The sequence below is a fragment of the Homalodisca vitripennis genome, chromosome 5 (assembly GCF_021130785.1).
Source record: "Homalodisca vitripennis isolate AUS2020 chromosome 5, UT_GWSS_2.1, whole genome shotgun sequence".
Classification (NCBI taxonomy): Eukaryota; Metazoa; Arthropoda; class Insecta; order Hemiptera; family Cicadellidae; genus Homalodisca; species Homalodisca vitripennis.
Window position 1 is genome coordinate 171233080 of NC_060211.1, and position 22435 is coordinate 171255514.

Here is a 22435-nt window from a genome sequence, read left to right on the forward strand (position 1 = left end):
CTTTAATTACACTTTTTCTATTAGGTTATTTTATTGTTCGATTATTTCTAAATGCATTTCAACATTAAAATTATCTGTTATTAAGGCACACAAAAATACTGAAATTCTTTAAGGAAATATATAATCAACACATTAGTTATAGTTCATAGTATCCAATTTTAATTTATACTTCCTCTTTGTTTACTACAAATTGGTCTATGTCAAGCGTCAGATAAACGTAGAATTGAATAATCCTTCTCCTCTGCTGCTCTTCTCCATTTTGTCGTTTTCGTGAAAATTCGATCGACGCAGTTTCTGTTGTGTTGTATTAGAAGGTTTGTAAATTTTAAGTATTTATGTATACCAGAACATTTAGGATTACTCTTAAGAAATTATAGATTGCTTTTAGGCCATAAAGGTGTCGTAGGAAACAAATAATTGGCGGTTCAGGTCATACTATGAAGTCGGCTTGGTAAGAAGCTTTGTAGCTATGACCGATTATTTGTATTTAGCTGACCGGCTATTTGCTCAGTACACAAAACATTTGTAGTCTTCACCAACTTAACAGTAATATTAATCTGGATTCTTACGTATTATTTCGAATGTTAAAAGTGTATTCTATTCTTGCAGAACATAAAGATTAATTTTTCTCTTCTCTGTTTGATCATGTAGCAAGTAAGCTTTGCTCAGTTAGCAATTAGGCTATCTATATTGTTAGGCAACTGAGCCTATATTTGTAAACCCCTTTTTATCCTTTTTCAAAATTCAAAAGTAAAACAATTAGTTATACTAAACTACATTTAGATGAGTAGAATACAGAATCTAATCAGTCAAAATTGAAATTGGATATAAATTTTGGGTACTTTGGGATTATACCGACCACACCCAGACATGAATCGTTATTTCACATTTCGTTTCTACTGATTACTAGATTAGCGTAGAACAATATTTCGTCAATATAAAACAGGAATTGTCTTATCGCAAACACCTCCCCATCCTCAGACAGAGGTCAAAGTCGAGCGTCTAGTAGATAACGTGATTGCAGAGTCTCGCCGCCCGTTCAGCTGGTGCATCGCTTTGTTGTACTTCCGTGTTTTACCTCTACATTTTTTTAAACACACAAAAATTCAACAAAAACAAACATTACTAAACTCTTTATTGAAAAAACACTTAAAACTTGTTTTTATTCTTGATCACACTCCGCCACCCAAAATGCGAGTGCCTCCGGCCAGCTGCTGAAGCCCGCGCTGATGTCGATGAAAGAAAAACATCCCTCGAGATAGTACCTATCAGTAAAATATCAAATTCTAGAGGGGCTAATCAGAAATATAAATTGAATTGTAATGGAAAGGCAATGATGTACCGTGCAAATCACGTGATGCCGCGCGGCCTGCCGTAATCAGGATTCTCGAGAAAGATAAGATAACAGCGACAACAATACCGATCACAATACCTGGAAATGCTTGTAATTTTGTAATTGAAGAGTTGTTTTTTCGTTCTATCATGTTTGTTTCTATAAATTTCTATTTTTGTGTTCTTCATACTGGTGTGGTCGGTATAATCCCAAAGTACCAAATTTTGTTATATTAGTGAAGCATTGTATAATGGCAGGAGTAACTAATCATAATTTTAATGTTATTAACATAACTGGTCCTCTTTCTGAAGCATCAATTCTTGTTTTTGCAGTGTTTTCTACACCCTATAGCTTATCTGAGTGTTCTGTGGCCAAAAGGCTTGTACAGCACTAGCAACTATCCTCTGTGCAGTATTCATTGTATTGTGGATACCATGGTGTCCATTGCTTGGCTGCAGTATAGGTTTAATAAGCGGCCACCATATCAATTGAAGGTATCTTTGAGGTTATATGCCGATCCGGTACATCACGAACTGGACAATATCAACGTATTCTGTCTTATCTTCTAGAACAAATATTTATGGCTTTAGAGGGTGCAAATGACATGACAACAGAGTTTTAGGGTATATTCATAAATAGTTAAGTTTTTAATGTTCTGTTCGTCTGCTATGTCTGGATATCTGTTTACTTCAATGTTATCTGCTGCCGGGACTGATAGCATATCTGTTATCTGAGAGCTCCGGGGCTGTAGTCAGTGTTTCAAGATATCATGGACTGAGTGAGTGCGTGTCAATCATGAATCAACCATCCACTAGTCCAACGAATCGTGAATTGTGTGTGTCAGAGTGTTTTGTCGGGCATTCTAGGAGTTAACGTTTTGACCGAAACGAGATTATTTCCTTTTCAATTGAATATGGAATTTTTAATAATGAGTGTTGTATTTGTTCGTTGTGCAGTCGCCATTTGTTTTTAATGTTTTAAATTTTGTAATTTTTTTAAAATTGGCCCGGGCAGATTCCTGTTTTAAAAGAATGCAATTAGACATAGAGGGATATTTTGGTTTGGTGACCATGTTTTTGCATTTGAAGCCACCGAGACAATGCTACATTTTGTTGGAGTTAGGTGTTTCTGCACATTCTGTGGTGGACTGGTATTCTTTCCGCTGCGAAGTGTATTTCCATCACACAACAATGTCGAAGAAAATTGGTGGCCCTCTGATAGTCATTGAAATTGAGGCTAAATTTGAAAGTAGAAAATACAATCTGGGCAGAAGAATTCAGGGACAGTGGCTTTTTGGGGGAATCGAAATGCAGAGCAGAGATTCCTTCCTTGTTCCTGTTGAACAACGTGACAGGGACATCCTGCTTGACGTAATTAAAGAATGGGTTCTGCCAGGTGTGACGATTGTTAGCAACTATTGGAAGGCCTACAACTGTCTGTGATGAGGGATTCAGGCACTTCTCTGTCAATCATTCCATTAATTTTGTTGACCCTGATACTGGTGCACATACAGACACTGGCAACATCCCTCGTTATGGTGTCCGGGGTGACCATTTTGTCAGGTACCTGGCAGAATTCTTTTTCAAAACCAAATACCCCCACCCACATACCAGGCCCAACGAATTATAATAATGGAACGCGCTCTGGGCCGGAGAAACTGAGCCGAAATCCTGGGCTGCGTTCCGAGCCTGCAGGCGCTGGAAATGGGCAAGAACTAACTCCGTCCATATGGCAGGCATTATAGTAATGATCTTACATCATTTTAAAACGCCTTCTAGACTTAATACAATTGTTAAATACTAAAATTTATTTATTATTACAAATGTTAGTAGCTGCTTTTTACCGTGGATTTTTATTTTTAGTTAAAAAAACTGATTTTTGTACAATATCAAAATAACTGAGATTTTGACTTTTATTTTTCTTTCAAAGTCGGAAACAAAGATTACAGGCATTAAAATATTTCCCAGGTGAAAAAAACAACTTTTTATTGACAGTATTTTATTTCAAATTAAACTACATAAAATTTACAAGCATGACATACTTAATCTATGTGTTAGAAAATAAAATTATTTTGACCAATTTTTGCCTTATTTCTAAGTTGGATTTTTTTATAATGTCAAAAGTTTTCTGTTTTTTCGATGTAACGAGATATTATTTAAAAAAATAGTTTAGTCCCAGTTTTAATTAAAAATAACTCGTGGCTTCCAGTAAATTCGTCAATTTAGAAGTGGTCGCATTTGTTTGAGATAACTAGAGCAAATAACAATATTTTACAATTTTCAATGCCGTACATCATCACTTGATCTACTTAATTTACCCTTAGATTTAAAATCAATAAACAGTTAATGTGTTCTAAGATCAGCATCATTGGCATGGAGTACAGAACTCGGTGAGTTCTTGCCCACTTTAAGCGCCTGCAAATCCATGGATACACCAGTAACGCACAGCTGTGTGCGACCGGAAAACACAACATGTGGCTTATGGGCAGTGCGCGTTCCAGTAGTATAGTTCGTTGACCAGGCCCCACCACTTTTTTTGCTGCCGCTCAGCTCTTTCTGCCAACACACTAATGCTAAGTGTTCTCTATTAATGTCCATTTATATATTACGGTAATATTAGGGTTTTTCATGATTTCTTACGTTTTTACACTTTACATACATTTCTTTGCATTTTATTTCAATTTATATTTCTGATCAGCCCCTCTAGAATTTGATATTTTACTGATGGGTACTATCTCGAGAGATGCTTTTCTTTAGTTGATATCAGCGCAGGCCGCAGACTGCGTTGATGGCCATAGGTACTTGTCTAACCTGATAACAACTAATTAATTTGTAGCTCGAAATTGAGGAAAACATCGTTAATTTGGGTCAAAATTCTGCTCATCAGTATTATTTTTCATTTACGTTTTCAAAGATGGCGACGCATCTGATGATGTCTTCGCATGGTTGAATCATGGTCACAAAAGGTCACATGATGCCCGACGCGGATGTACAACATGGAAATATTGCTCCACGTATGAACAGTTGTTATTTTCTCATTTCCACCCCATCAAACATTATATTGTTTTGTTCAGTAGGACGATTCCAATAAGTTTAATAATGCAAAACTCGTATTTGCTGGCCTGACCCGATATATTACTTAACTTTGATATATAAAAATTGTACACATTAAGAGTTATAATAAATTACCGTATCAAGAAGAATCTCGGAAATTACAATTTTGAAAACATAAATTTAACACTAACATTACAAAATAACAAAACCAACTATGGCCTAGACTTTGATTATCAAAGAAACCTTACAATACTTATAACTTGCCCAGCTTGATATCAATGAATAACCGCTTTTGTGTAATCAAGGAAAGAATTTTCCCCATGGATAACCAGGAGCCAAACCCATATGTTGAAGCCACTTGAACAAATCTCATCACTTGTAAGAAATATCTCGTATTCATCGCTATTTTCAGTGTTAAAATATTAGATATTTCTTGCTGTTTATTGTTTACATTAAAACTAATAAGTTGGAAATCATGCTAGGCTAATTAAGTAGAGTTCAGATGAGAGTATTTGATGAAGTATCAGGTGGACCGACCTTGTGTACCACCGAAATCGTCTCATACCGTAAGTTTATGTTTACTTGTTTACTATATGCAATAGGCTAGGTTAATTTTCAATCTAATTCTTGTAAAATTGTACAGAATATAACAGTTTATATTATAGATTTATTATTTCTATAATGACAACAATGTTTCAATAAATGGTAATTATTTGTTACAGGCACTGGTAAACCATCAGGATGCCGGGTTTCAGCAGTGTGGGGACATTCAAGATCTTTGTTGGAAATCTGTCTGACAAAACTGTATCAGCTGATATAAAACCACTGTTTGAAAAGTATGGAAAAGTCGTGGAATGTGACGTTGTGAAGAATTTCGGATTTGTGGTAAGTGAGAGAAACTAATTCTCATAGTTTCTAGTAATTTTCTTCTTAAATCTCATTTCAGTTTTAGGATATTAACCCATTGCGGATCGTATTGTTTTGGCACGCGGGCATGAATTAATTTACGGTCAGCTGCCACACGAACAGCAATGTTACGCCACGTCGTATCGCTCGCTATTGTATACTAGAAAATTCAGCTGTGAAGGTATTCGTTCAGATGGGACATGGGCCTGCTGGGGTATCCGTGATGTAAGAACGATAACACGCGAGCAAGGTTCTGGGGTGGCAGGGATGATGTCTGAATTATAGTCTAAATAAAGTGGCTTGGGCGAAGCGATTACAACATCCGGGCCATTGTCTAGGCTAACCCCGCCAACATGTATGTCTGCATTGTTTAGTTCTGTGTCACTAACATCAAAAGTATTATAATAACAACTGAGGAAAACGCCCAATCAAAAGCGCTAAAAAGCAGAGTGTAAACTCATATGAATGACTTTTCAACTTCGACATACAACTGCGATCTGTAGGATATTTATAAAACTTTTGAAAACCCTAAATGTAGACCGTTGTTAAACACTCTTAGTTGATAAGTGAAGACGATCGCCCAATCTATCGGACATTAATAGAACTATTTGGAGGGAGACTTAAAAGCAGACCGCTTTTGCGACCTGAGCTCGTCATCGTATCTGGCCTGGGACGTTAGGCCCGGCCGCTGCGTGACGATCCCAGCTCGTCAGTGATCCGCAATGGGTTAACCCACGATCTGTCCATCTGAATGAATTACTTGACACCATACAGTTCCCAAAAAACTGGTGGTCTGTTTTTAAATAGAAAACTAAGTATTTTTGCTTTATAGCTTAACCTTAATGATTTTGTTTATTGTAAGTATCATTAAACATTAAAACAACTGAGATTTGTAATCAGAGTCCAAGGTATTAATTTCATTTAAAGAATTTTGACTTAACGAGAATGTATATGCCTGGTTCCACTTTTAACGAGTTTAAAAATCTAAATAGAAAAAATTCTTGAACATAAAAGTATTTATTTTGAGATACCTCGAATATTTGCAACGCATGTGTAGATAAGATTGTGTTTGAAATAAAGAGAGTCTTTAACCACAGCTAGCAATACAAAGATTAAGGTACTTTGGGATTATACCGACCACACCCAGACATGAATCGTTATTTCACATTTCGTTTCTACTGATTACTAGATTAGCGTAGAACAATATTTCGTCAATATAAAACAGGAATTGTCTTATCGCAAACCCCTCCCCATCCTCAGACAGAGGTCAAAGTCGAGCGTCTAGTAGATAACGTGATTGCAGAGTCTCGCCGCCCGTTCAGCTGGTGCATCGCTTTGTTGTACTTCCGTGTTTTACCTCTACATTTCTCCAAACACAAAAATTCAACAAAAACAAACATTTACCAAACTAAACTCTTTATTAAAAAAACACTAAAAACTTGTTTTTATTCTTGATCACATTCCGCCACCCAAAATGCGAGTGCCTCCGGCCATCAGCGCGGGCTTAGGCAGCACCTTCGGTGCTGCCCCGCGCTGATGTCGACGAAAGAAAAACATCCCTCGAGATAGTACCTATCAGTAAAATATCAAATTCTAGAGGGGCTAATCAGAAATATAAATTGAATTGTAATGGAAAGGCAATTATGTACCGTGCAAATCACGTGATGCCGCGCGGTCTGCCGTAATCAGGATTCTCGAGAAAGATAAGATAACAACGACAACAATAACGATCACAATACCTGGAAATGCTTGTAAGTTTGTAATTTTGTAATTGAAGAGTTGTTTTTTCGTTCTATCATGTTTGTTTCTATAAATTTCTATTTTTGTGTTCTTCATACTAGTGTGGTCGGTATAATCCCAAAGTACCAAGATTAATTTTGATTTAATGAAATGTTTTAACTATTATCAAGCATGAGATTAAATACAGGAAGTGCTTTCATGGAGGGCATGGAACTTTCCTGAACTGGTTCAAGTGGATATACGAAACGAACTATGACTTCCTGCTATTTCCTGTTTTACGTATTGGTAGTTTTTTAAGGTTTTAGCTATTCCAGTCGTACCTTGTGCCTGCAATGTTGATACAATGAGATCATGTCCCGGAAATTCAAAAGCTTTTCTAAAATATAATATTCCTGTATTTTTCAAATTGCTAACATATTCTGAGAAATGCCCCAGAGTAAGCAAAATTTGTAAAATGCAAAGTATTCAATATAATTCAGTCAAAACTAAGGGATCTGTGGTCTTTAGAAGATTTATTGTTTTGTAAATCTACGGGAACCGAGCTAAAAGTGTTGAGTGTCATTTAATTTATAGAACGTGATTTTTTTCTAATGTATTGAGCTTTTATCCAGCCCTGTTGATTATTTTGATGTAAATGATTGAATGATCTGTGTCATCTTTTTTTTTTTTTTTTTTGAGTAAAGTGTTTGGTATGGTCGTTACATTCAGGTCGGTTACCTGGAGAAGTAATTTGACTGTTAATTTTGATTGCAAAGAATCCCTAAATCCTTTATTGTTTTTGTAAACAGCACATGGAGAATGAAGAGTCGGGGAGGGATGCCATTCAAAACCTGAATGGATACTTGGTTCATGGGTCAGCCATGAAAGTGGAAGCAGCTACCAGCCGGAAGGGACCAAACACACCAACAACAAAGATATTTGTGGGGAACTTATCTGACAACACCAGAGCTCCCCAGGTCAGAGCCCTGTTTGCCAAGTATGGGACAGTCGTGGAGTGCGACATTGTGCGAAACTATGGATTTGTGGTAAGTTTCTCTATTACACAGTACCTACCGACTTATTAACCCTTTAAGCGTCATGAAAAATTGGACCTGATCTTTGATTAAGTTACAATTTTTTTTAAATTTCCAATGTGTAAAGTTAAATTTATTTTCGTTTCTGTATGTCAAAAAATAGAGTTATGTAACGGTAAATAAAATTTGTTTAGCCCTTTTTGGATTTCCTAGGCTAATTTTTAACTTTAGAGAATATCGTAGAATAGCAGTGTAGTTGTCACTAATTTTTTTATCATTTATTCAGTTAGTAGGGGAATGAAACACAGTTTTACAGATAAACATATATACTTTATTATTAACTAATAAAATTAGAAAGATACAAAAGTAGACAAAGAGTGTTTATTTGGTGGTGGGCTGTCAAAACTGGCATTCTCCCGCAAGCCACTGTTATCGCCTGGACTTTGAACCTTCTTATCGCTCTGCAACTTGTAGGACGGCCTTGCGGGGCTTGAATTATATGTTTCTTGCTTTCTGAGAACATCCTTATGACCGCAGTAAAATATGAAAAAGTTTGGAGTTGACCAAGTAATTGCTCAGAATTACCAATTCTTCAAATTCTGAATCGTCTGGATTCGCCATTGCACACGAATAATGGTAAAAAACACTAAATAAACACTGGACACTGCTGTATATAATATGAATAATTTACTTTAAAAAGAATAGGACACAACAGAAAATTAGAACACAACAGATAACTGAAATACGTGTGCGTGTACCGGACGCTTCTCACTAACTAACTGACTAGATGCCTTGACGGGAGCTCCCGTCAATGACTTTGTGAATGGCACGGGGCCACGCCTGCTAGACAGTGCTTGGCCAATTAGAAGCCACTGCCACTCCCATTATAATAGATTTCGAGGCAGGGCAACCCGTCTGTACGTCACTTGACTACTAGAACCATCTAGCAGCAAAATATTCAACTAACATAGCAGTAAGAAAATAAGGAATGCAAAAACACGGATCCGCGTCAATAACGCTGGAAAGGTTAAGTGTAACTGTACCGTACTAGACCTACTCTTGAGAAAACTATCTCTAATGTATTTTTTAACCACACAAGGAGTTTAAATCGCATAACTTATCCTTGCATTCATTATTTGTAAAAAGTAATGTATCCAAACATAAAATGGGCCACAAAAAAGAATAAAAAAATATGCAATTACAAATCAGAATAATAGAAATTAAATTATATAAAACTATTTTGTTTTATGAAAGTTCTCAAAATAAAGAATTATTTTTTTATCAAATACAGCATATTAAGCACTTATGAAATGTTCTTCCATTTTTAGTTTTTTTTTTTTTTTTTTTTTTTTTTTTAGGTAAATTACAATTACTGTATTCAATAGTACACCAGAATGTAATGGTACTCTAAAATTGGAATTATAGATTTGGTTCAAAACTAGGCATAGGTAATAACAGCTATTACATTGACATTCTTCACAAAATTAATAGGTTATATTTTCCCTTTATATTACTGAACTAAAAAACTGTAAACCTGTACATTTGTTGTTTTGAAAGCGTTAAAGCTTGCACTGTCCCCATTCTTTCTTGTTTAGACTGTTGAAAACTAGAACAAACAAGTGTGTGCATAACAACCGTGACTCAGTTAGTACAGATTAGCTGCTTTACAGTCACATCAAATTATACATTTTCTTGAAATAGAAACAGTAGTTAAGATATTGAACCTCTTCTTCCTACATACTTATCAACAAGTGAAGAGCTTATGGTGTATCAGGGTGGCCACCCGACCAGGAAATCAAGAATCTCCCTGGTGAACTGGGAAAATCTAAAAAATAGTTTTTCTGCCTCTAAGAACGTCAAGAAATAATTTGCAAGCTCCTCGAATTAGGAGCTGATTCGGCCCAAATATTTTATTTTATTTTATACGATGTGATTCGTGAAACTGAAAAGATCAACAACACAAATCAAAAGACTGTGATGGCCCACTGCAGCTGCAGTGCAAGCTTCGTGGCATTTACACTGCAAATACAGTTGGTGACAAAAAAACTGTTACCGTTGCATTCGGTGTAAGGGTTAGAAACAAAATTAGGATCGTGTATGTGTTTGGTTTGAAATTGGATTTGAGAATCGGAAAATTTTTGATAGTGAAAACCGGGATTTTGAATAAAAGGTTTTGAGTAGCTTTTCTCTGTATGATATTATCGTGGTACAATAAGTATGTTGTAAGAAGGTACAGAAAAATTGAAAACATCCTTTTGATGTACATATTAATTTTTAACTTTTCTAGCATTCCTCTGATATAGTTTAATCATTTAGTCAATTATTTACGAGAACAAACATTGTGTTTTCCAGCATATTGACTCTGCCGATGTCAACAAATGTATTGAGGAATTGAATGGGTCAATGGTAGATGGTCAGCCCATGAAGGTGCAGGTATCCACCAGCAAGGTCCGCCAAAGACCAGGGATGGGCAATCCAGAGCAGTGCTACAGGTTAGTTTTAAGATTTCCATTTTTCACATGAGTAAATGTAGTTTTTTTTTTTTTTTTTTTTTTTTTTTTCAAGATTCGTTTCAACTTATAATTGCAACACTCTATTTAAATAATAAATTTAAGCCATTTAAAAATACGAGGACTATTCAGAGAGTAAAGAACGTTCCCACATGATATTAAATAAAAAATTCCGAGCTGTGATTTTGTTTTTGTCGGGAAAAAATTGAAACCAATAGAATTTTATCTGGAACTGTGTGAAGTGTACAGGAACAATGTAATGACTAAAAGTTCTGTCAGGAAGTGGCTTTTAAGCTTGTTCTGTCAGTTTAAAAAAGTTAAGCTTTATGACCTTTATCATTCATATTAAGCTTTATCACCTCTACCTCACAGCCTATTATGGTACCAGTTCCTTTAGTATTTGTTGACAGCGTACTATAATCCATGAATCAAACTTGTAGATGTTTAGCCTTCGACATGCTTGGCTGTGTTTAATGACGGTTTAATTCCTTAATCTCTGGAGTATGTACATAACCTCATTGTATTTGTTTTTTATAAGGGTTACATTTCCTACTAGGTAATCGTTAATTTTGCCATACATACAATAATTGTATGATATATGCAGTGGTTCTTGTAGATGTGTCCAGATTTCCCAATTGGTTACTTCAAGAGAGAGTCAAATGGAAATCAGGCTATGTCTTTCTGCCTGTTTTGTATAAAAATATTTTTATTTGAAAGTAAAACATTGAAATTTCGGGGCCATGTTGTGAGTGTTCTTTTTAAGGGGGCACTCCACCCTAGAATTGATGAAAATACCAAAAATGTACAAAATTTTTTCCCCTAGTTTTGTCCCTTGTACTTTTCTGAACAATTTGATATATAACAAATACAGTTCAAATTCTTATAACTTGTTTATTTTATCTATAAATGAAACGCTAAGACTTACTTCAGGCTAGCAGCCATCGCCTTTCTAGGCTGTTTTCCGAAAGTTTGGTTTTCACGCGTTTTCATTTGTTGTGGCAGACATAACTTAAGTTGTATTTGAGATAGCCTTATAAGTTTTTTTATTTGAAAGAGGACATTTCATTCTGCAACCTGTAGTACGGATTTACATTAGTTCCTTCAACAAACATTTTGTTTAAAGTTGCAAAAATAATTTTGTAAAAATATTTTGAACAAAAAGTAAATAACTTTTTTTACAGAAATATTTTATATAATTTAGTATCCATACTAGAGGTAGCACAATGAAATATCCCATTCAACATAAAAAATAAATTATGAGGCTATCTCAAATACAACTTAAGTTATGTTTGCCACAGTAAATCCTAGTTTTATCCGTAAAAAGTTACCCCTATTGGTGGGGGGGGGGGGTGAGGGACCAAAAATTATGGATAAAGTTACCCATAACTAACACTCATATACAAAAGATAAATAATTAATTTTGCTATAAAAATAAAATAAAAACCATTTTGGGTGGAGTCCCCCCTTAATATAATCTTAAAATGTCTTTTACAGTTTCAAACGGGTGACAATTTTAACTTACAACACTAATTGACATGGAATTAAGAGTTTTACTAATAGATATTGAATTACTAAAGTGTGTACACTGTGCTATATAATCACAAAACCAGTGTCAATAATCTCATGTGCACTCGCATCATAACTGAATCAATTACTTATCCAAATGTTGTTTATTATGGCCAAATGTTCTCTGAAAACAATCAGTGGTAGAGAAAGGAATTATAAATTTTATTGTTAGAGGAAGCTGAGTCTGTTTTTCACCTATGTCAGTGTGTATCATTAAAAATACAAATTATTTTATGTTAACAGATGTGGACGTGGAGGTCATTGGTCGAAAGAGTGTCCAAAAACTGGGTAAGCTCATTAGCATGATCTTTTTACATCATTTATACATGTATTTCCGTTACGTAACTATTTTAGTCCTATGGCAACACATACGTTTACTATGACACAAAAATGCTTTTGTGAGGAGCATCTCTCTTCATTCATGTATGTCAATCAACAAGAAGCTTAAATGTATGTGGGCATTGATATGATTTGTTTTTAATTCCCCATGTAACAAGCAAAATGTTCTGTTGCCCAATTTCTATTTTATCCTATTTGCAAACTTTTCTTCAAATCTGTTTCTCAAATTAAGTTTGATAATAATAGTTTGAGCATACTTTTGTATGATATTCAAGTTGGGCAGTTCAAGTGGAGTCAATAACATATTATTGATTCAGAAGAAAGTTGTCAGAATATTGGCTGGAGCAGGTTTAGGGACCATTGTTAACTTTAGTTTGTACAGGAAGATATTTTAACTGTATATAGTCTATATTTCAAATGAACTTTGAGTTTAGATGTACCTTATTGTAGGCTAAGTAAGGTAGCCAGTAACTATAAAATTAACTATTAAATGACCATATTTATTACATGTAAATGTGTCTAATGGCAATAAACCATTCTATTCTATTCAGCTCTCTTGTGTGTTTTTTTTTTGTTTTTTTTCTTATTATAAATATTAAAATCAATATAATTGATTTAGGATCAAATTAAATGTCTGAATTTATTTTATTTTGGTTATTGCAGAATGGGACCAGACCGCTTCCGTGACAGGATGTTTGGTGGACGTGACCCTTACCCTCCACCCCCACCACCTCCGTTCCTGCGTGACAGGATGCTCAGTGGAGGATTTGGAAAGGTAAACATGTCGCTCAGGACTGGTCCGATTTACTAGCTTTCTTAGCTCAACCAATTACCTGTTTTGTAACACTACTACCAAACCGTATATGTAAACAAACATTTTAATAACTAGTATCATCTTTACACTATCAGTTGTGTATTTTGTTATGTGGTGTCTCCAACAGTGAAGGTATGTTTCAGTGAAGACTGAGTGGGGGGGGGGGGACCTATCCACCACTACAGTTTGAAAGTAATTTTGTACCCACTAGTGCTCTCAAAGCACTCAATTTACACTGATTAAAAATTGTTTGGTTACTAAGTAGGTTTTTAATGTTTCCAAAGTTTCTTTTATTTTGTTTTTAATATTTCAATTTTTTTTTAACTGCAAATTATTTTTATGGATCTTAGATACGTTGATCTTACACTTACAGTATTGACATTTTACACTTTTTATGTAGTTTCGCGCTAACTTTTAGGAAATGTGCACAATTGAGAAGCGCATGTAAAATTATGAAACACAGTGTTTATTTGGCATTTTAAACATAATTGATGTAAAATTACAAATTTTCAGTTTTATAAATTTGAGTTGTGTTTCTTTTTATTCAATTAAAGGTTCTGAATTATTTGTTGTATCTAAAATGAGGTCCATGAGAAAGTGGTTTGTTTACGTACAATTTTGTTGAAAACTTCATAATCCGACGTCTAATTTTTTTTTAGGACAGCTATTACGACCGCTACTATGACAGGCCGAGCAGCCGCTTCGACGAAAGAGATTCATTTGAGAGGCGTTACCCACCTCTGCCTCCCCGCGACCTGGGACCACGACGAGGTGACTTCATGCCTCCCCCGCCCTCCATTCCACCTCGAGGCCCGCGTGACTCCATGGCTCTAGGTCTACGTGGTCCACCCGACTCCTTCGACAGGACCGGTGACTACATGTTCAGCCGGCGTTCCCCCCCTCCTTCTACTGATAGATATGGGTAGGTACCAGCAGAAAATGTACAGTTATATCTAGTATTTAGACATAACATTTCTATATAAAAAAATCCTATTTATTTCAACTTATTTTAAATAGGTGAGCAAACTAATATATTTAGCACTTTATTTATTAAAATTAAGCTTACCAATTTCCAGAATAGTTTTGCATTTTTTAATCATGATATTACCAAAAGGTTAGCATTCTTCAACATCTATCTTCTTTTTTAATTATAAAATTAAGCAATTTTGTATTCTCCTTAAATAACAAAAGTTAACTCGATTGATCTGAGAATCTGTTAGTACAGCTAAATATTAATTATGAAAGAACGTAAAATATAAATATTGAAATGGTGTAATAAAGAGTATGTTTCCAATAAGATCAGAGAATAATGACAAAATTTCAATAAAATCTTCAACACTTAAGCTATTTTCTTATTAAGATTTGAGAGAATCTAAGATGATAATTTTATAATATCAATAAAAATACATAAGCTCATGGTCTATATAAAGCTCTACATATACAGCTATATTTAACGTAACAAAAACACTCTTTAACTTAAAAGAGATCAATTTCAGTTACTTCACTTTAGTAATAAATAAAATGGTGACCATGTGACATGAGCCCTGTTAAAGTAAATTATTTATTTACAGCCACCTCTATGATGATTATACAAGAGATTCATATGATGATCGCAGGTAAGTAATGAGTTAATTCTATTTAAATATTTGTTCTTGTGACACTAACACGTGTTTGTACAGAAACTTTGTTTTTTAAAGTATCTTTCTCTTTTAATACACTCTGAATTTTACTAGATAGTGGGATTTGAGCTTGGGGTCTTCTGTGTGAAGTTTAAATGACAGTAAGCAGTACAAATACAAATGGAAATTGCTATTACAGATTTAAAACCGGCTGTAATGAAATTATCTGGTTTATTTCTCCATAAGAACAACGTTAAACCTCATGCACTTTTAACCTTTCAAAATTCTTTTTTGAATAACTTATAAAAACGTATTTTAAACACTCAAAATTGTTGTTTGGATGCATAATAATCACATCTATAGAAAAAGAAATCTCCCATAATTCTATGACTAAAAATAGTCATAAATGTGCATGAGGTTTAATTTTGTTTTATGGAGAAATGCTCAAGGACATTTCACTACAGCCGGCTCTTAAATCTGTTTACTTAATAAGCTGATTTTAATGAACAATTTTATATCGAGGAGAAGGATAATAAACATATAGTGTTATACATTATTAACCCTTTGAGGATTAAGGGCAGATCAGCTGTCCTGTTATGATGCCGGCAATAAGAATCTAAAATTTATATAAACTCTCGTATTTATTTAATACTTTGAGTGCGAATTCCGCAATGTTGCAAAATGCTGAAACTCCTGAAGGATGCGGTTTATGTATTTTACAAAATTTATGTTTTCATTTTAGCGTATTATGCAATTACTAATTTTATGTTGTAATCGCGTTGTACATAATTTGACGTTAATTGTATTGTTAGTAACATATTCACTAGAATGTATTTCTTCAGCTGGTTTACAACAGCTGCTTGACTTGCACTGTTTTTCTTTTTTTTCTTTTTTTTTTATTGTCGTGGATTCACTAAAAAATGTCTTAACTTTGATAAAAAATATACTTATTTATCATTACACTGTTTTGTATATAAATAACCATTTCTAAAATATTGTACAAAGAAATAATTTGCTTCCTTTGCATAAAAAAACCTGTAAATCGTGTTCTTTTTTTACTTTCACGATGAGTGAGTAAAACATGTTATCATGATACCATTTTTATTTTAGTATCTAACTTAATACAAATGTTTTAGTTTTGTTTAAAATAAAATTAGAAACCAAATGGATTGGTTTTCGACGGTTAAATTCTGTTTTATTCCATCCTTAAAATGCTTAAACTACGTTTTAAAACTTTTTGTCTTATTTACATACAAATTTAAAAAAAGTATATGAGGGTGGTCTGAAAAGTTACCGCCCTTATATACTTATTTATGCTTGCTGGTATTTTCTTCTCATTAAGTATGTTTAGATCTAAATATTTAAGAGAATAAAAACAGTTATGACAAATATTATTAAATTTATGATTTTTTAATACTATTTTAAAACATCTATTTTTGTGTATCACTTTTCATGAGACTGTAAGTATTTTTGGTATTTTCAAAAAATAACTTTATAAAATATTAGTTCTCAAAGGGTTATAAAAAAAGACCACAAGAATAAAACACAATGTGCATTCTGTTTATTTTTTATATATATATATATATAAATCTTCATTAAAAATATTTTTGTTTCTGTAATTTGTTCAGTATTATTTCACGTTTCACACAGACACTTGCTGCTTCAGATAGTACTCAATTGTATTGTGTTATTAACAACTTCTCCATTATTTTAGGGGAATTTGTGTTATTTTTGCTCAGACAAAATGATATCAACAGTTGTGTAGCTCACACACAATACATTTAAGCGACTCTCTTTCAATTTCATGTTAGGATTTTATCAAAAACATGATACAAATTTACCATTATTTAACTTTTCATATTCATTTGATTTTAAAACATTAACATAAATAAAATTGTAAGATATTATTGAGTTTCTATTGATAAAACTGAATTTTGATATGAATACAAAATTCAGTTTTATCTAAATTTTGAATTCAGATATTTTCAGAATTTTTAATCTAACTAGCCAAATTATTTATAATACTAGTACTACTAATAATAAAACTACAGTTTTGCAACGGCACCCTAAAATCAATACTTCTATAGATAGAATTTTTTAATAAAGCTCTTTCTTATTTTTTTAATGTCCGACAGTGTACGAACACTGTGCTTTACATACATGTTATTTTCAATAAACATATAGGTTCTTGGTTAATCTCATAATTAACATTCTTGTGAAAACTAATTTAAAATTGGCGATGTGCAAATATGTGAAATTGAGCCACTTGCTTGAGCTTTTTAATGTGTGTTTATTTGCTAGAAGCTGCTTCCATGTCGTGTTAAATCTGGACTTTTATCAGAATTCATGGTAAAAGATAAAAAAAAGAAACAATTTTAAAACATTAACTACACGGAGGATGTGTGAGACAAATGTGATGTAATTAAAAATTGATGTTCAGTTCTAATAAGTAGTATATGAATTTTCTTAACCGCTAAAACAATTTTTTTTTTTTTTTTTTAGAAAATCTCAAGAACTCAAAATCTAACTCTTGCTTCTTTAATGGCCTCTATCTGCAACAAAACAAAATTATGAACCATTTCTGTTTGTACAAGCTAATATATGGGGCTTGAAAACTTAAATATGTAAATTCTTATTAATAGCTGTCATCTTATACCATATTTTATCGAGCATTCTAATCCAACTGTCAGATTTACTTTTCTAATTCATTTAACTTTGAAACACCTGTTAAATAATTGTCTTGCTCTACATTCTTTTGGACAAATTTGAGAACATTATTGCTTGCTCTTTCCAATGTTGATCTTGTTGTATGTTATACATTAAATGCACAAGGTTATACTTTACATCTAATCAATGTCTGTTTGGTGAGTATTGTAGGTAGAATTTTGCGAATGTTAACATCTCTACGAATGTTTGGAATTTATAAAACATCATTTAACCCTTATAACGTCACAGACGCTGTATGGCGCATAGACAAACTATCTCCAAACGGCAAAGACGCGGTACGGCGCATCGACACAAAACTGCGTCTATAGCAAATTTAAGTTCCTTTTAAATCCGATCAATGTCACTAACGGTATGCGTCAACCATGTGTGTGGGTTATTGACCTATGTCAAGCGTCAAAATATAGCTGTCGCGTTACATTGTTTGAAACAATAGACGCGGTGTCTAGACACTCTCCCCGCCACACGGCACAGACGCCGTACAGCGCGCGGCGCGCTTTTGTTTGCAGTTTGGCTTCAGGTAGTGCGTGTCTAACCATCGCTGAGTCGGTTTCCTTCGTCGTGTTTTCTGTTTATATAGTTTTTATTTATTTTTAATGTTATTATATATAATTTATTATAAATATAATTTATTATAAATATAATTTATTTTAATTATATTTATATAATTGTCTGGTAATGTTTATAGTTTAGCTAATAAAATTTTGTGTGCCTTTTATTTTGACTTTATTTATATCTACAATTTAATGTCCCATAAATATATGTACGTACAAGATAATTTTAAAATTTTTACTTTTTTATACTTACCATAATTATAGAAAGTAAAAATAAAAATGAACTTTACACATTTAAAATTTTTTTTTTAAATATTGTGCCGTTTGCTGGAAGTCGTGAAAAGATATACTGACGTTATAAGGGTTAAACTCAATTCATCAAAACTCTTCAAATTATCTGTCTGCCTGTACTATTGAGTAAAGTCAATAACATCTTCTGTAAAATATTGAGTACATTGTAACATTGACCTTATTATTTTGCAGTTCATGTTCAGTAACACATTTGATGTTACAATTTAAAAACGTAATAATCCAGTACATATACATTTAAAGTGCTTCTCTTTCCCTTTAATCTGAACCACGTTCCATTTAAAATCATTGATGATTCTACAAAGTAACATACATTCCATTTACAATGGTGATTTAGATTGATATTTAGATAACAATATATTTCAATATGCATGATTGTGTTTGATTATTATTTGAATTCATAGTTCAAATTTCATTGAATTGATAAGAATATGTTTTACTTTTCTTTTTAACGTCTTGTATTCATACAAATTTGTCCTTATGCGAAGATAATCAATCTTGAAAAACATGACATTGGGCCTATTAACTTCCTAAATTATTGGCATTGGCTTGGTTTTTCATTCCATAACGGTTAGTCAATTTTATTGTTTGTAATGTTCAAAATTATTTCTTGCGAAAAATACAAGGATCACTCTAATACTGGAATGTTTTAAAGAATTGGTTAATTTGAATAAAATACTCTCCAGTTGGGATATTTTTGTCTGTTTAAATTTGGTAACCCTTTTGTGTGGCTTTTATTTAAATGAGCAAGGTTTTATTTGCCAGTTGAGAATCTTTATTCTAGATTTTACATTTTTAACGCGTTCAGTCCAGCCCTATTTCGGGGTGTAGCACCCAAAAAATTTCATACATAGGTTTCTTGCCTATTGTATTCATTTAGCATATAATTACGGAGTACTTTTATGTAAAACTGTTTTTTATATAAAAAGTACTGATACCACCGTTGCGTCGTCAATGCTGATAGTTTTGACATGTCGTAATAAGCTGAAAAACTCATGTTGTAAACATTACAAAATAATCAATATTTTGAAAACATTTCCGGAACCCGAGATCGGTTTGATATTAATTTTTTAATGTGTTTGGTATTAATAAACATTTAATATAGCAATAATTATGATTTACTATTAAACAGTCAAAAATTCAGCAGCTTAAAATACTCCTGTACTTGATGCCATTGTTGCGTTATTGATGCTAGTGTTTTGATGTGCACGATGCCTCCATGGCTTCACCGGGAATGAACGTGTTGATTTTACTAATTGCGGATTATTTAATACAATTTGAGTAGCTAAAAAACCTACACCAGAATTTTAAAACTGTTTTAACAACAACAAAAAGCTGAATGAGTTATAAAAAATCTTGTTTGTTTATTTTGACCCTAATTTTAAATGTACAACTATTACAAAATCTGAGTTGAATGCCATGAATGAATAATTCAACAAGAGAAAGCAAATAAAGCACATCAAATAGAAATTGTTGTTTCAACTAACTAATTATGATTGATATTAATAATGTTACAAAAAAATCCTAAGAACATGAATTATTTTAAAGACATTGATATTAAAATAATCAGAATTTGTTAATAATTCCACTCTAAAGTTCTTTTTTTACTAACTCTTCTAATTGTTGGCATTGATTAAATGCTTCTTTATTTTTCATATGTATCACTGTGCAGTTGCAATTTATTGATATTTTAAAGTGGTATATGCTAAAAGTCAGCAACAATGAAATGAGATCTTGAGTACTCTACAAGGACAATGTTAAATTTTAAAACACTTTCAATTTCTCATTTTTGGTGGTAGAATAATTGATTTACTAAATGTCTTATTTTAAAGGTATAAAAATATTTGTGATTTTTTTTAAACTTATATAATTAATTATATATTATTAACTTATTATTTATATATTATATCATTGATTTAATATGCATACAATTAATTAATTACTTAATTTTTTTATACAACCAATAAAAATATTGAGAAATTTTAAAAGTGTTTGGATGTTTATTAATTACATTTTTCGAAAAACTTATCCCATAATTCTGTGGCCAAATATGAGAGTGTAAATGTGTTTGATGTTTAAAATTGTTCTTGTGAGGCTAAAATTAAGATGTCCGCCAGTACAACCGGATCTTAATAGAAAATTTCAATTCATTCAATTATGTATATTAGTGTGTAATAATAATTCAGCTACAATAGGTTTAAATTTCCTGATTGCTTTGTCTTTAGATCATTAACTGTATGTTGATGATTTACGACAAACTATCTCACATAGCGTGTTATGTAATAAGGTGTCGATATATTATATTTCTCTCTGAATTAACTGTGTGCCTTGTGTTCTGTCAGAATCGGCCTGCGTGGAGGCTCGCCGCGCCGGTACACTCCCTATTAAGGCTTTGTTCGCTCGGCCCGGTTACGGTGAACAATACGGAGACCCGTGACGTTGCCGAGGACGACCGTTCCATAGGATTTAGAATTTAAATTTTATTTAAAATCTACACTATCGTGTTGATTGATATTAGTCATAAGTCAGTATAATTATTGCATGTTTGTTAACATATTGAGTTTTTTTATTGTGTCGATGTGAGATTTTATTTTTGTAAATAGCAATTCCTTGATTTCAAAATCATTTGAATTAGGGGACTTGGTATTTTAGCTAGCGGTTACATTATATTATTATGCAACCGTAAGATTCACAAGCAAGAATGATTATTGTTTCTTATCATTAGTTGACACTTCTTGTAGGCAACTTTGTATTGTAGTCTCGTACAATAAATATCCGTGCGGCTTCTTGAAAGTTCAAAGTCGTCTTCGGAGAAAATATTGTATTGTGTTGTACTGAACAATGCTTTTATATGTAACAACCGATGAGATGTTAGCCACCTTTGTCTTTGAATAAATAAATGAACATGGAACAGTCTGTACGGGTTGTGTTTAAATTCCTCCTCAACCGGGCCGACAACTCGGTTAAACCCGATCTTAGAACATTCCGCCGAAGATACCCAGCGAACCGAAGATATCACGGACCGAAGGATATCACGGAACGAAGATATCACGGACCGATATACCGAGACCGAAGATTGCTTCCAGAGTCGGATGAGGTAGGCTTATGTTTAAATCACATTCAGATTCAACAAAGATTGTTCTGCAGAGAATTTTTGTATTTTATAAGCTTCTAAATATTGTTATGGAATTGCACCTTCACACTTAATGGTATGTTTTCAGCCTGTTTTGTTACTGTTTACTTGAGTGAAACGTACATTAGACTCATGTTTAATTGTTTTCAATTGTATCAAATATGTATTTGACTGAATAAATTAATTATGAATTGACAACCAAATCATAAACTTTTTTCAAATTCTTTGTCCAAAGGTCATTATTGGAAATAGATGATTTAAAAGGTTATAAAATATTATGGTTCCTAGTCAACGTTTTGTGTAAAACATTTAAAGTTTTAATCTTTTTAAGATCTAAATCCTACCCTCTTATGTGAAATTTCATATGTTTCATGTAGAATAGTTTGTATTACTCAGACTTATACTCAAAGCCATATAATATAAAGCATAAGAACATATAAGATTGTTTATAACGAACTTCACAATTAGGGGTTAGGCAAAATGAGAAGAATATCTTGTATAAGAGAAAAAAACTTGTTACTAAGAATCTTATGGCCTCCAATTAGTTCCTTTTTCGCTAAGGGGGTTTTAACACTGTGAAGCTTTCGCGTGTTTTCATTTATTTACTATTAATACGAGGGTCGTCCACAAAGTAACCTCCGTTTTGAAATAAAAAATAAACCAGTTGAGATACAAAAAGTTTATTATATAAATGTTAAAACTACAGCTTTTCTCTACTTTTCTACATATTCACGATACAAATTCAAGCACTTATCATATATTTTAACAGTTTTTGAAATTCCGTCTTTAAAAAAATCTGCCGCCTGAGAACGTAGCCAACCT

The 22435-nt window shown here is 32.9% G+C and overlaps 1 protein-coding gene across 2 annotated transcripts; it reads left to right on the forward strand.

The window, feature by feature from the left end:
* Positions 1–207: 207 nt before the first annotated feature.
* Positions 208–21396, forward strand: LOC124363160 (RNA-binding protein lark-like). 2 transcript variants are annotated; one of them, XM_046818300.1, is made up of 9 exons: positions 208–314; positions 5109–5271; positions 7821–8057; positions 10398–10537; positions 12365–12409; positions 13124–13235; positions 13934–14196; positions 14846–14890; positions 20823–21396. In XM_046818300.1, the coding sequence occupies exons 2-9, from the start codon at positions 5128–5130 to the stop codon at positions 20866–20868; spliced, it is 1032 nt and encodes a 343-aa protein (XP_046674256.1). In that variant the 5' UTR covers positions 208–314; positions 5109–5127; the 3' UTR covers positions 20869–21396. The 2 variants fall into 2 exon arrangements, with proteins under 2 accessions (XP_046674256.1, XP_046674257.1); XM_046818301.1 differs by lacking the exon at positions 14846–14890.
* Positions 21397–22435: the final 1039 nt, after the last annotated feature.